The sequence below is a fragment of the Lepidochelys olivacea genome (genome assembly GCF_965140295.1).
Source record: "Lepidochelys olivacea isolate rLepOli2 genome assembly, chromosome: 4".
Taxonomy (NCBI): domain Eukaryota; kingdom Metazoa; phylum Chordata; order Testudines; family Cheloniidae; genus Lepidochelys; species Lepidochelys olivacea.
In genome coordinates this window covers 32,966,275-32,981,068 of record NC_140414.1, presented here as the reverse complement: position 1 = coordinate 32,981,068, position 14,794 = coordinate 32,966,275, and the positions used below count along the sequence as shown (strand labels likewise).

The 14,794-nt window shown below is 41.8% G+C and overlaps 1 protein-coding gene across 3 annotated transcripts in view; it reads left to right on the top strand.

Annotated features, from left to right (window-relative positions):
- Window positions 1-11,023, top strand: part of TSPAN5 (tetraspanin 5) — a 113,076-nt gene extending 102,053 nt beyond the window's left edge. For all 3 annotated transcript variants that reach the window (XM_084626050.1, XM_084626052.1, XM_084626051.1), the window contains 6 exons: window positions 734-880; window positions 2,790-2,960; window positions 5,114-5,239; window positions 9,120-9,167; window positions 9,320-9,436; window positions 10,192-11,023. In XM_084626050.1, coding sequence (XP_084482176.1) covers window positions 734-880; window positions 2,790-2,960; window positions 5,114-5,239; window positions 9,120-9,167; window positions 9,320-9,436; window positions 10,192-10,257 — 675 coding nt within the window. In that variant the 3' untranslated portion in view covers window positions 10,258-11,023. The remainder of the gene's footprint in view (window positions 1-733; window positions 881-2,789; window positions 2,961-5,113; window positions 5,240-9,119; window positions 9,168-9,319; window positions 9,437-10,191) is intronic.
- Window positions 11,024-14,794: the final 3,771 nt, after the last annotated feature.

The following is a 14,794-nucleotide window of genomic DNA, read 5'->3' as shown; positions in this document are numbered from 1 at the left end:
GTGACACATCACCCCTGATTTAAAATCCCTAAGAGATTCTAAATTAATTGCCAAGTTTTATTGCTAACTATTGAGTCACCAGCTGCTCTCCGCTTACTCAGCAGAGGTTTTGTCACTACTACTAACTGAGGTCTGAATTGGCCGGCTATCTAGTCTGCCCAAGATATAACCTAAAATCTTTAGGAGGAAGGGCCCATAATAACTACTACCCACAACTGAGGAACTTGCTTCCTATGTCTGAGTAGTATCCACTTTCTGCATTTAAAATCAAATTAAAGAAATGTCAGCTGTTGCCTTTGATGGCTTTTTAGACCATAACATTTGTAATTGTGTTGTTTATGTAAGAACTTAACTTGCTACTCCAAAATATAAAGCACATAAATGTTGTTCACAATAGCTAACAAAAATAGACTAATCTTCCTCCCACCCCATTAGCTACTTTGACCTCCTGGCAAATTAATCCCACATAGCTGTATGCGGCATGATACACTCTGCGCATTTTGTTGTTCACACTGTATCTTATTGTTTCAGTGCATACAGTGCATTGAAAGGAAATGTCCATCTTTTCATCTGCTGTGCATCCAAGAGCTTATTAATTTTGCTCTTTGATACATGCCGAAGAACATTCATTTGATGATGATCTCTGTATTTTAAAGGAAAAGCAAAAGCAGACTCATTGCACAATAAAAGGCCAGACACATCTGTTATTCCTTGGCATTGTTTTTTTTCCCAGGGAGTGCTGTCCAATATCTCGTCCATTACTGACCTGGGAGGCTTTGATCCAGTTTGGCTCTTCCTTGTGGTAGGAGGAGTCATGTTCATTTTGGGATTTGCAGGATGCATTGGAGCTTTGCGAGAAAATACCTTCCTTCTCAAGTTTGTAAGTAACCTTGGCAATTTCTGGATTCATCAATTACATAAGTTAAACCATGTCCTAAGTTGTTGCTTAACTGTGGCGGTCTCGTAAAATGCTTTTGGGGATATTTGACACAAGTGTGTTGTATTTCTCTACTAAGTCAGTTTTTCCCTATCTTTAAACAATGAAGCTATTAAAGAGCTTGTAATTCAAATTGCTTATGTTTTTGGGCTTTAACTTGCGTGATGCAATCCTGTTAAGAGCCATAATGCAAAGCATATGCCTTTTATAAGGATCCAATCTAATGCGTGGCCTTTCTCTCACTAAAGGAGAGAACCTACTTTAATAGTGTACGTATTGAGCTTTGAAAGCCCATAATGAGATGCCTGTGTAACATGTGGGGGGCTGTGAATACTCTAGCAAATGTGGCCCACGTGATCATTGGTGTGGGAGTGCAGGCCCCAGGGTGTTGCTCATGGTACAGAAGAGACAATATTGAGTTATATAGGGGATTATTTATTGAGGTCCTGGGACCCTGTAGATGTCCTTGGCTCTGTACAACCCAGACTAATTCAACACAGCCCTGTATTGCTTAATGACGGCACTGCTCAGAGTCTCCCTTGGCCTGGACTATTAGTCATGAAAGGGACTGCAGGCAGGTTCCAGCAGCCAATGTGCCATCTTGAGCTGAGCAGCCTGGTTTGTCTGTCTTTTGGAAACCACGCTCCCTGTGGGGCATATCTTCAAGTTAAAGATGTGTGACTGCAGGCTAGTCTGTTTTACACAAGTTTAGTGTGATCCCAATTCACCCTTTTGGCTCCTGGCAAGCTGTTGTCTAATCTACGCCATCACCACCATAAACTGTTAAATGTACATGAAAAAGCTTCCTGCTAAACAACTACTTCCCGGTGCCATGTTTGGCTCCCGGGGTGGAAGTGCTGTATAGAGGGAGGAGGTGGTTCTTAGTTACTGTTCTCAAGGCCTTTCTATAAAGTAGCCTGAGCTAGTTCCAATTTACTTGTGTGTTGCTAGAAAATTAAAGTAACTTTCTTGTTCCTTCCTTCCTTTGCTTCTCTGAACTCCTCTAAAATGAACATATCTGCCAATAGCTTCCTAGTCAGTAGCTGCAGGAAAAATTAAAAATGCATCTGATTGAACAAAAAAAAAAGATACTAAAATGAGAATCACAGGCACAGTTGCAAAATGGAGAGAGTTGTAATATATCCAGATCATGTGGAATTTTTTAAACTCCAGAGAAAGTGGCATGTCATTAGTAATGCCTGTGGCATTCACTGCATTTGCATTTGCATTAATCGTAATGAACTTACTTGGTTTTAATGTGATTATAATGAGTAATTCCACAGACATTCCTTTGTAACTTAGTCATTAATTAATTTCTGCTGTTATCAGTGTTGGCTTTAAATGCTTCCTTAGGCCAAACTATACAGACCTAGGTGCCAGTAGATTGATTTCTGCACCTAATTTTTGGCACCCAAAGAAGTGAACTGATTTTCAGTGGTACCATTGGCTGCTCAACACCTTTGAAAATGTAGGTACCTAAATATGGATTTATTATCATATTATCAGAGGGGAGGGCCTAAGGGAGTCCCATTTACATTCACACCTAACTGCCTTGGGTCCTTTTGAAAATCCCGGCTGAGGTGTCCAACTTTCGGCACCCAACTTTGAAAATGTTGGTCTTTAAGGGCCAGACAGAACTGTACTATCAGCTGGTTATGAATAACGTTTTTAAAATAGTTTCCTGTGGGTAGGAGTACATTGAGCATGTGTTAATAAGCCTGCTGAAACTGACAAAACATCCAGTTTCAGGTCATTCAAATTCTGATTATTTGTAAGCCTTGGAAAATAAGCCTTTAGCCACAGAGGCAAAATAGTCCTTTCTTCTAATTTTTTTTTCTCTTCTTCCTCATAGTTTTCTGTATTCCTGGGAATTATTTTCTTCCTGGAGCTCACTGCTGGTGTTCTGGCATTTGTTTTCAAAGACTGGATCAAAGACCAGCTGTATTTCTTTATAAACAATAACATCAGAGCATACAGAGATGACATTGATTTGCAAAACCTTATAGACTTCACACAGGAATATGTAAGTTGGACTCTGTCACTTTAAAACAAAGTTCACACTTTAAAGGAAGACTTTTTCTACTTTTACTTCTCGTCTGTTGCCTTTTGCAAGTAGCCACAAAAATGCTCTAGAATAGAATACTTCACACATATATGTAGCAATTACTTAATGGCACTTTTATAGACACATCTGAATCCTCACAACAGACACATTTGAGGTCAGACTAGTTATTAACCCCATTTTATAGATGGGAGAAGTGAAGTAAAAGGCTAGGTGAATTGTCTAAAAGTCACTGAGGAAGTCTGTGGTAGATCCAGAATTAGAAATTGCAAGTTCCTGATGTCCGTTCTTGTGCTCTAGGCCACTAGACCACATAGCTTTCCTAACCAGAAGTTTCTGAAGACTTCTCCATTGTTCATGGAGATTTAAACTATTTCATTACTGTAAGAGTTGCAACTAGAGCTAAGTGATTTTTCAGTTCAGTGGCCGAAATGAAAAACCCAAAAGAAAATTCAGTTAGTTTTGAATGGAAACTGATCTTTTTTCCTGTTTTTTTTGTTTTGTTTTTGTTTTTGACAAAATGAAAAGCCAAAAAAATTGAGTTCAAATTGAAACAAAACATTTCAAAACAAAATCTCAATTCAAAATGGCATTTTTGGAATTATTGTTTATTGGGCCTGGGGACAGAAACTAACTGAATTATATCCAAATTTGCAAATAATTTTGGTGCCCCCAAAATGCATTTTTTGGGCAAACTTACTTTATTCACTGAAAAGATTTTTGCCCATCTCTAGTTGTAGCACCCGTACAATGCTTTTTATTTTATTGAGACTGATTGAAAATACAGTCAGTTCTGTGATGGGACTTGACATCCAGTTAGCAGGGCTAGAATTCTATGCCACACTTCAGGATAGGAGGAGGAGAATTACTTATCTAAGTGACACTGCTGGGGAAATTCTAAAGTCTATTGAATGTAATTAGCCTAGTTGGAATTGGGCCACTATTGAAGTTCTCCTCATGAGAAATCTGCAAATGGCTCCTATCTCTCTGTCTTAGAGAGAGTTGGTAAAATTTAGAGTGTGGTGTGTGAGGCGGTACAAGTTAAGTTAAACCTACATGTATCCACTTACCGACATGCAAGGGAATCAAAGTGGGTGTAAGTTACACACCAAGGAGCTGTCTGAAGAAGTAAACGAAGCAGGGAATGGCCTATGCTGAGCACCCCATTCTTATGCTCTTTAGCTCTTTCTTGCTACACCCCTCTCTCCTGGCACTTCAGCTTATGAGCCTGCTTCCTTACACATCACCTTTGAATTTGGCCCTGTGTGTCTAAGGGCCTGAGTGCTAGCTGACTGCCATCCAAGGGATATCCACCCACCAAAATGAATTCATTTATGTTCATGTTTGAATAGGTCATAATTTTGTTTTTTCCCCTCGAGAGAGTGAATAAGTGACGGGATGCGCAGAGCCTTACACATTGTGTTGGATCTGACCTAGCTTGGTGGTGGCCACAAATCTTTGTCTGGTGTGAAATGAAAGGGTCTCAGTGCAATTTGTAGTGAACGGGGTGTCCACGTAATTAAAAACTGCCATCATAACTGAATTCCTTGTTAGCAAACAATCTCCGCAGAGATACCGAAGGTGAACTGAGCATGGAAACCAAACTGCCTTCTCAGCCCTAGAGGAGGTAACAGCTGAAGGCCCTGTGGAGGAACCTCGCTTTGCTGCTGTACGTGCTGTGCCATATATGTGGAAAAGGGACGTTGACTGGCACTGTCAAACGCTTTTTATACATGCTTAGTTCAATTTAAAATTAATATAGATTAACACTGGACCAGATCCTCAACCGGTGTAAATCAAAGCCGCTCTGTTGGCTTCCAGTGGAGACATGTCCACATACAGCAGCTGATTGTCTGGCTCATTGGTGTATCGTACTGAAGATTCAGTTACTTGAGACATTTGGCCCTTCGTGGGTGGGTTCTGTCCGCATACAATCCTTAACAGGGAGTTATTGTAACAGTGATTTAAGACCCACTTTCCAGGATGGGACTGGGAGTGAATTTTGATTTTTCTTCATTGCCAGATACCCTCTAATCTCCCGGTGTGTGGTGTTGGTGGTGACATTCCTTCACGTGCAGAGTCAGAGTGTTCTCATGCTTGTGTGTTTCCTCTAGTGGCAGTGCTGTGGCGCCTTCGGAGCTGACGACTGGAACCTCAATATTTACTTCAATTGCACGGATTCCAACGCGAGTCGAGAGCGCTGTGGCGTGCCGTTTTCATGCTGTACTAAAGATCCTGCCGTGAGTGCATTGCCAAGAGGGTGGTGTGGTTCTTCTGCTCCTGACTTAAATCACTGCCACACGATATGGTGCCTTCTGTTAGGGGGGTTGTGTGTGTGTGTGTGAGCGAGATGTCTGTTTATTTTAGCCCTTGCTTTTCCTGTCCACTTCAAGGTTTAACTAGCAGCTCAACCTTGTGCAGTCAACATCAGTTTGATCTCCAGTCCTGAGAGATGACTTCAGAAGTCTCCATCTTAGGCTTTGTACTTGCTGTTTTTCATTTGAATGAGGAACTCACTGCCTTGGCTGGGTGCATGTGTTGTTTTTAGCACAGCTAAGGGTCGTAGCCTGGCCTTGGTTAGATGATGGTTGCTTTCAGTTTAGTATCAGGCTGTTTCACCCCCACCCCTATTCCCAGAGGCTCTAAGGCTGAACACTTAGAGGAAGAAATAATATTTTTAACAGACATGTCTATTGGTTATTATTTGCTTTACTTACCTTTTATATTGTGGTAGGCCACCATGAGGTTGGGTCCCAGTGTGCTAGGCAAATCTAGAATACATTACAGTCAAAGCCTCAAAGAACTTAATGTGTTTTACTATTGAATTTGAGACAAGATTGGAAATCCTTCTTCTCTCTCTTCCCTCACAGATTTGTTGTGTGACTGACTTTGCTTTAACGATAACAACTAGGCCTGTGTGCTGGGTGGTGGGCACCTTTATCATGCAGTCAGCTGAAGTGAAGATGATCTGTTTGAGGGAGATGCTTGTTTAATGAAGTTTCGTAGCATTTTATGATGGATACAATTCCATGTTGTCGCTTCACTTATAATGCGCAAACAAGCTCAGGGTGCATTTTTACCTGTGAGATATGATCGATAATATGTGAGACAGGTTACTGACTGTCCAGGATTTGGTATAGGGATACATTAGTGCACCTATAGATTATTTTGTGACTAATGTTACACATTATGTAGACTTTCTGTTGATTAAAAACCAACCTACCTTTTCTAGTGTCATCTAGTTTGTCAGTAATGGCTTTCTTTCCATGATGAGTGAATTTTACTTCCTCACTTTGAGTACTGTAGCATTGCCTGAAGCTAGGCAGGGGCCCATAGGTCCCACAGAAGCTTTCTGCTCCTGCTAATCCATCTCAGACTTCACTTTGCAACATCATTTGCTATTCTTGTCCTCCTCCTCTCCTGAGAGGTGATTGCCATTTGCACAACGCTGTCCTAGTTGCTCTGTGATGTGAACAAGCATTCACAATAATCTGAAGCCACCATCCAACCAGTCACCTTATTTTTTGAACATTTTCAAGCAAACTGGAAAATAGATTATGCAAATGTGTTACATTTCTGTACCACTTGGACACTACCCCTTACATACACACAAACTGCTTGTCATAACCCAGTTTTTAAAATATATTTGTTAGAAAACAAAACCAACAATATCCTTATAAATACCTAATCCATGCAAAAATTGTCCCAACATCTTTGTGTGTGTGTGTGTGTGGGGGGGGGGCATCTGGGGAAGATGTACAATAACTGTAGAATTAAAAAATAAATTTCAGTCCTGTTCACTGTAAAGAAGCAGCACGATTGATCAGTGAAATAACGGATCTCTCCATTCTATAGATTGTGTCCACAAGTGTTCAGAGTCATCTTGTAACAAAGCTACAAGTCCTGCAGTTGTAGCAGGATGCCTAGGTTTAACAACTCCGATATCCCCCCTTTCCAGACACAAGCCACTGTGTGGTATGCTCTGTTTTTTGGATGTCTTGCCAGCTTCCCATAACTTCAGGAAGCAATCTGTATATCCAGTGTCTCAAAATATGACCAGATCCTAAGGGGAATGCACAGTCAAAGAAATCTTGTAATTTTAGAATGAAAGGTCTACAAATAAAGTCTGTATGATGGGTTTCCCCCACACCCCCACCCCTGGATGTGAAACGAGCTCCCACGTATCGGGGATTACCATCCTATGCCATTGTGTTGGATAGGTCTTCTGAACACTAGAAAGTAATAGGAGGTGAATTTATTTCCATATTGTACTTAATTCTTATAAACGCTAATGCTTAATTCCTGCATCGGTCATTCAAGAAGCCCTAGTAAAATGGTGTAATCAACATATACTGAAAAGAATAGGGCAGGGGTTCTCTCTGCTTGCAAATAGGAGTGAAGTGTCATCTCCTGAGGAGGGTCAGTTCCCCAAGTTTTACCTTCCATTGTTTTGCTTGACAATTGCCTTGTGCCTCCAGACTCTTTAAGAAACTTCATGAAGGTCAAGGGAAGCACTGGGGCTGTTTAGACTTACAAGTTACAAGTTAAAAGTAATCTGCAAGAGTTACAAGTAATCTGCAAGACTGAATGAATCCCAAGTTTAGGTGGCAAAGGTCCCACTTAAGCAGGGCAGAAGGCATTCAGAGCCGGAAGGAGCTTACAATCCACCTGTGTCAAATTCTCTTGATGCTTTCTCCTCTGTTGAAAATACACTGCGATGCATTGTTCTCTCATACAACAGTTACTGGGGTCGGGAGAGCAATTCTCCATCCCCCGCAGGGTGAGAGTCATGTGCACCTTGGGTGGGGAAAGCTCAGCCCCAGGGATCTCACTGCATCTGAGGAAACTGGTGACTTTATTGAATGGTGCCTTCAACAAACTAGAAAATACCAAGAGGCATAATTTACTGGTTGTGGGCCAGAGTGAGATTATTATTATTATTTTTTTTTTTAAATGTGCTGGATGCCACCCCTGCTGGGACCTATAACTGGCCTTGGCTGAGTTTCCAGGTGAGCTTAGCAGATCACCTTTCCACACATTATTGTTGTAGGGAGAGGGACTGTTTCACTAGTTGTGTCTCTGTGTGCCGTCTTGGCGGACTCGGAGGACTGAACTGGAGGTTTCAGAGTCAAAAGCATGAATCTGTACAGCTGGAGCTGCAGAGCAAGGCTGTGTACCTGGGAGCTATAACAGACCCATACCCTCTGTGGATTGGGCACAGAATGGGAAATGTAATGTGTGCTGAGTGGGTTACACCTACAGCAAGCTGGGGAGGCTGCCACTGGGCCTCTTGAGGGTCTCACTGCTAAATGTTCCTTCTCGTTCCTGGTAGTGGCAGTCATGATTGGGTTTTGGTATTGAGAAACCTGTGGCTGCCTTCCAGAGGTGACACTGGCAGTTGAGAGTCCCAGAATGGCTGCTGCATTGTAAGCTTTCTTATTAGGGTGATGTTTCTCTTCAGATTAACTTACTAAAGGACTAGAGTGTGTGCAGTGATTGGGTTGCGTGGGATGGGGCCCTGGAATACTACTCACTGAGAAATGCCCTTTGGAATAGTTTGTACTCCCTTCTGTGCATTCCAGAGCTCTAAAGTGAGGGACAGTACAGTAGGAGAATAGCAAGTGACGACTCCTCATGGGTATCATAACCTCCTGTGAAAGGGGTAGGTGACAGAAAAACACAACTTCTCTCTCTCCTCTTCCCCTTGCCTTTGAGGGAGAAGCACAACCTGTGTCCTGGGCTTATAAAATTGCTCTACAAAACTAACATGTTTCCTTTGGAATGGACCAGATTGTGCCAAGTGACAGGTATTTTCACACACAGTCACCGCTCCTCCCAAAGTGACTTCACTTCATCCCCTATTCACATGGCCCACGATGAATTCTGAACTAAACTTGCCCTATCCTTGGTGTATTTTTCAGGGACAAAGCATGAACATTTCTTGCAGGAAGTTATTTTATTTGAATAGAAGGCTCGTTCCCCAGTTCCTCCTTTCCTCTGCATAGAATGTCTGTGTCCGGGATGTGGGGTTTATCGCAGGCTGAGGGGGAGAAAATGTTGTGGGAGTCCATTATTACTGGAAGCACTTCTCCTCACTGTCTTTCTTTTTTTCTCCCTTAGGAGGATGTCATTAACACTCAGTGTGGCTACGATGCCAGGCAAAAACCTGTAAGTGGGGGTTTTTTTTAGTGTGTTTTTTTTTTTTTTTAAATCATACCTGATTTTGTAAGGATCTGAGTAACTTTGGGGAAGCAAGTTATAGAATTGGAAGTGAAGGTTGAGCTAATTATGTGTGTTTTCATCCCTCTTCTCCTTTGCAGGAGGTTGACCAGCAGATTGTTATCTACACTAAAGGATGCGTCCCCCAATTTGAGAAATGGCTGCAGGACAATCTTACTATAGTTGCTGGCATCTTCATTGGGATTGCGTTGTTGCAGGTAAAGCACACATTCCTCATAAGGAAGTTACAGAGGAAAAAAGCAGAACAGGGAAACATTCAACAAGAGAACTGGAAATGAGGCTGTTTCATTGTTTAATAACCTTGAATTAGTGGTTTTCAATAAGAGCTAACTTGTGAGTTAATAGCTGAGGCTTCATTGTGTTAAAGGATATTTTATGTTTATCCATAGAGGGATGTTTATCCGACTGCCCTCAACCCAACTCTGCACTTCGTCAGATTTGGGGTGGGCATAGGGTTGCCAACCCTCCAGGATTGTCCTGGAATCTCCAGGAATTAAAGATTAATCTTTAATTAAACACTATCATGTGATGAAACCTCCAGGAGCATGTCCAAAGAAAATTGGCAATCTTAGGTGAGGGCGGAGGGGGTGGGTTTGGGGTGGATTTCAAAGATTGTAGGGTGGTCTTATTTCTGACCTTATCTAGACAAGCTGCCAAAAACATCACTTTTTAAATTGCTAGTGGGAAGAAATTCTAGTAGTCTCTGACTTCAGATTAAAGGCACGCTGTTGATTTGGAAGCCAGTCAGTTTCAGACAAAAAATGAATTTAAAGGAGTTTCAGTTTTTACATTTGCTCCTATGCCCCCTCTGCCACCTTCTATAATGTTTTTACCATTGCATTTCTCAAATTTCTTTCTCCTGTTGCTTTGTCAAAGTTCCACACCACCCAGGGAAACTGTACCCAAAGGACTGTCAAGTACACCCAGTAAATGAACTGTCGTCTTTTTCCAGATATTCGGGATATGCTTAGCCCAGAACTTGGTTAGTGACATTGAGGCTGTCAGAGCCAGCTGGTAAAACTGCTGAAATAACCGCCACAAGACACTGGACAACTGAAAACCTCCAAAATCTCCAGTGTGTCACTCCGACACCAAGCTGTATGGACATGGGTGACAGGGAAGCCTTCTTTCCCAAGCGGTCTCAAGTCTACGCTGCTGGTACTGCAGTGAACCCTCGCTTCTTGGGGTTGGCTAATGGGTGGGCTGTTTAAAATCTGCGCTCACTGATAGTTTTTTTTTTTTTTTAAATCACCAACAAGCTGTTGAGCCATGAATCTCTACTGTATCCTTGCTTCTGAATAACAGGTGGACACTCTCTCTTTTTTTTAATTGGTGTGTGTCAATGGGACAGAGTTGCATTGTGGTGTGTGGATATGCTGTTTATTCTCCATGTCATGAGCTCTTTGATAGCTGCCAAATGTTCCTGAGAAGGTTTCTTTCTTCAGTACATGCTGAAGGAACCATCTTCTTGTTTTTCACAGCTAAACATAACTGCAGATCTTTCTGAAACTAAACCCATCAAACAAGAAACAACTTTCCACTCATCAATTGTACGTTTCAAGAAATTGTTTTAAAAACTAGGAAAAACTTTTATACAAGCGCTTCCAGACTTTCTGTCTGTAACAATCTGTGGTTGGAATCAGCAAGATTGAAGGGATAATTATCTAAATTTTCCAGCATCTTTCTTCGAGCAAGCATGAGGTTTGGGGGGGCTCAGGTGTATAATGTTAAAAAGAGAATGAAATATATGTTAACTTAAAAAAAAAAAAAAAAAAAGTCATGAAGTAGGTACCCAAATACCCTGGCTATATCCATTGATTCTTTGGAATTTGGCATAACCTGATGTATTTGGGGCTGTCACTAATATTAATGCTTTGTTATAATTGTACAAAATTTCTTCTAAGGTGGTTCCTTGATCCTTTTCTAGCTGAAGTTTTGATTTTCATTCTTTTGTTCATTCTTTCATTCTGACCTGCATGAGCTATGGAATTAGAATCGGAGAGACTTTGTTTTTAAATCCCTGCATGTGTTTCAGTAGGCTTCTAATCCAAATTTACTTATTTATTGGTCGATGCACTTGATTATGGAATGTTCCTATCCCCTTGGCTTGGAAGGGGGAAAGGAGGACAGCTTTGCTATAGTAAATGCTTCCCAAGAGTCAGCAATTTTTTTCATTTGCTTATCTGTGTGTGTTTCCCATCCTGCCTCACTCTGTCTGAATACAACAAAATGCTTTCTTGAACCAATAGAATAAAAGGATATTTTTAACTAAGAAGAGTGTATTGGGACCAACAGCGAGACTTTTGGTCCTTAAGAAATGGAAGAAGCGATAGAGTTTGGACTATAGCACAAGTATTGGAAGGGAAGGTAGATCAAACTCCAGCTAGATGTCTGTCATCAGCTTTTATTTCAGTAATGGTGTGATCGTGCACCTGATAACTTGGGTAGCCAGGGCACTTCATATACATTTAGCTTGTTTTATGGCCCTGCATAGTGTCTGTGGGCCCAATCGTGCCGGGGCTGACTGCCCTCATCTCTCGCTTCCCTCAAGAAGTAGTTGCGGGTGCTGGGCATCTATCAGGAGGTGCGTTAGCAGCATTCAGGACTGGCCCAATGTGTCCCCTAAATTGAATAAGTCAAGAGCAGAAAAAGTGAACACACTTGGATGCCATTTTCTTTCAAATCAGTATACTAACCTCCCTTGTGAGAGATGCAATACACGAGTGTCTATACACTTACACACACTTTTTCTGCATTCTGGTTGTGTGGAGACAACCTGCATTTCTGCCCACAAAGGCTGGCAATATGCACCATTATTCAATGGCTTGGAAGAGCTGAGCAGTGCAGTTGCACTCTTGTCTTTTATTTGGTGTTACCTCAATCTCCAGTGAGCTCCACCTGGCCTGTAGCCGGCAGCATCCACACCCTTTGGCGTTTGCAGTTAAAGACCAACGGCAACTTCAAAGGACTTTTTTAAACTTTGAAAGTGTTTATAATACATTATCCTTAATAAAGGTGGTTCAATCTCATCAGAGTGTTACGTTTTTCTTTGCCACTCCTCTTAACTTGGGGAGCTATTGTTCATTTACCCTCAAGGGAGCACAATATTTTGCCTGATGGCAACAGAATGGAAAGTTTATTGAGCTAAAGATGCTACCACTTTGTTTTGTAGAATGGTGCGGTGTGGAGAGATCAGAGAAGCAGCATTCAGGAAATACATCCCTCTCGCCCTAGTGAGAGCATTGATTACGAACCAGCGCTTTGATTTTAAAAGTCCACATTACAGAATCCTGGTTGCCATTGATCTTTAATGCTGCTGCTGCTTCTGCTGCTATAGGCTTCTGAAGACAACTTCCATTCTTCTACTTGAATTTCCACAGTCGTACTGTAATTGACTTTTGTCTTCTCCTGCTGGTTCTCGTAGTTTCCTTCTCCTATTGCAAAGTCACAGTTCTGGGAAATGCCAGCAGCAGAGTATTGTGCTGATAGGAAGGGAATTGCTCTTCAAAAGGGGGAGACTTTGTTCTCGTGACTTTCAGGTGCATATGCAGAAAATGTACAAAGCTTCCTCTAGGTCCCTGAGTGACTGCTGTTTTAAGAACCACTAAAGAACAATCTTTATTTTTCTACAACACTTTGTTGCTGCGAATACTAATCCTGCTGTTTAAGATGGTTTTGTTGTTGTTTTCCCTTCCCATTTTTGCAGTCATTTGTGGTCAAGCCACATTGAATGTTCAGAACCAGCTGCCTGTGCTGCATGTTCAAAGCCCACATGTGTATGCAGGGAATGTGTAATAGTGGCTACAGCTACACTTTGAGATTGGGGTGTGAATGTGATATCCCTGCTTGTGCGATCGCCCAGTTAGTGCGACTATAAACAGCAGCATAGCTGTAATAGCACAGGTGACAGCTACTGCAGCTACGCTGGTATTTCTACTCCTTCTAGCTGGATGATAGCTAGTGCAAGCATGTCTACATGATCGGGGAATCCCCCCTCCCCCAGCTTTCAGTGGAGACATAGCCTAAGAGTGCCCACTTCCATGTGGAATTTAGGAGGGCAGTTTGGAAAACCATGCGAGGCCTTGGCACCTGATATATTTGACACAGAACTGACCAAATGCAAACCATATTTCTCCTGGAAAGTTCCATTAAAACTTCAGGTGGGTCACAAACAGACCATGGATGCTGGCAAAATAGGCTTAACTTCCAGCAGGGTCTTGTTAAAGCAATAAGATACAGTAGGTATTATATTTCTGGGCAATTTCTAGTATGCCTCAGGTGGTAGTATTAGGTGCAAGTCTGAGGGCCATTTTAACCAGCCACAAAGTGCAGTAGCTGCTCCAGAATACGTCGCCAGTCAGCTTTCTGGTAGCCTCTTACGGAGTGAAATGTTTGCATGTGCGAGGTGTTATGTGCGTGGCTATGGCATTAGCTGACAGCTGATCTGAAAGCTTCAGCTGTGTCCAGAGTTCTAAAGCCATTTCAGAGTTCAGATACACACACTCACTCTGGCTGATCTAACCTCTAATCACTCTGCCCAGATTCTTAGACCCTTTTGTTGTTGAACACCCTCTTTTAAAAAATAATAATTTGCGATGTCTTACATGACCAAATTTCTGTGTTTCAGCCTGCACTTTTCTCTTGTTGGTTTGAGACCCATAATATCGACTGTGGCTCTTGGAGTTTGAAGTGGTGGAGATTGTTGCTTACATGTTCTCTGTCCTCTAAACCTTCACCTTCCTTTCCTTTCCTTTCCTTTCCTTTCCTTTCCTTTCTGAGAGATGCTAATTGTAGTGAATCAGGAGACAGAACCTGGTTTGGTAGGTTCTGGTGTGTAAATAGTAGCATGCAAATGAAATGGTTCTTGCACATGGCTGCTATTCATCGTAAATATGTATTTATACTCATGACAGATATACAATGTGAGAGTTTGCTGATCAAAATTAAGGAGAATGGTCACTTAAGCTTTACATATCAATTGGTTTGAGCCAGAAATGCTTTAATTGCCTGCCATCTAGTGTCTGCCATGTAGAACTACAGCTGTCCTGTGTGTTGTGAAGGTGGAGCAGCTTTCCATTTTTGCTTTGGGTAGTTGAGGAACTGTCTCTCTGTGCTGCCTGCTTAGGATCTGAAAAGGTATTGACTGTAAAATCTAGGGGTGAAATTCAACCCTGGCTGAACTCACGGGGAGTTGACACCCCTCATGCCAGGACTAAATTTGGTGCTCGGTCTTGACTTGGCGTGGTCCTAAAATGAACCTGCGTTTTCACTTCTTCAGAAATGTCCTGGATAAAATTGGTTCCAATTACCAAAGACAAATAAGAGAGCCTCTGAATGCAAACGTTGGGGTCTGTTCCCCCTCCTTGCTAGGCGTATACTTTTTTGGAGTAATGCTAATGATACATCCAATTCATATTGCATTGAAAGGAGAATTGATCCTCGTCTGTTTAAGGCACAATCCAGGTTCCCAACCCTCATATCCTTTTTATCTGCCAAAATTATTCCAAATATTAATTTGAGTCTCATTAACCCAGTAGGCTGAAGTTGTCTAAACT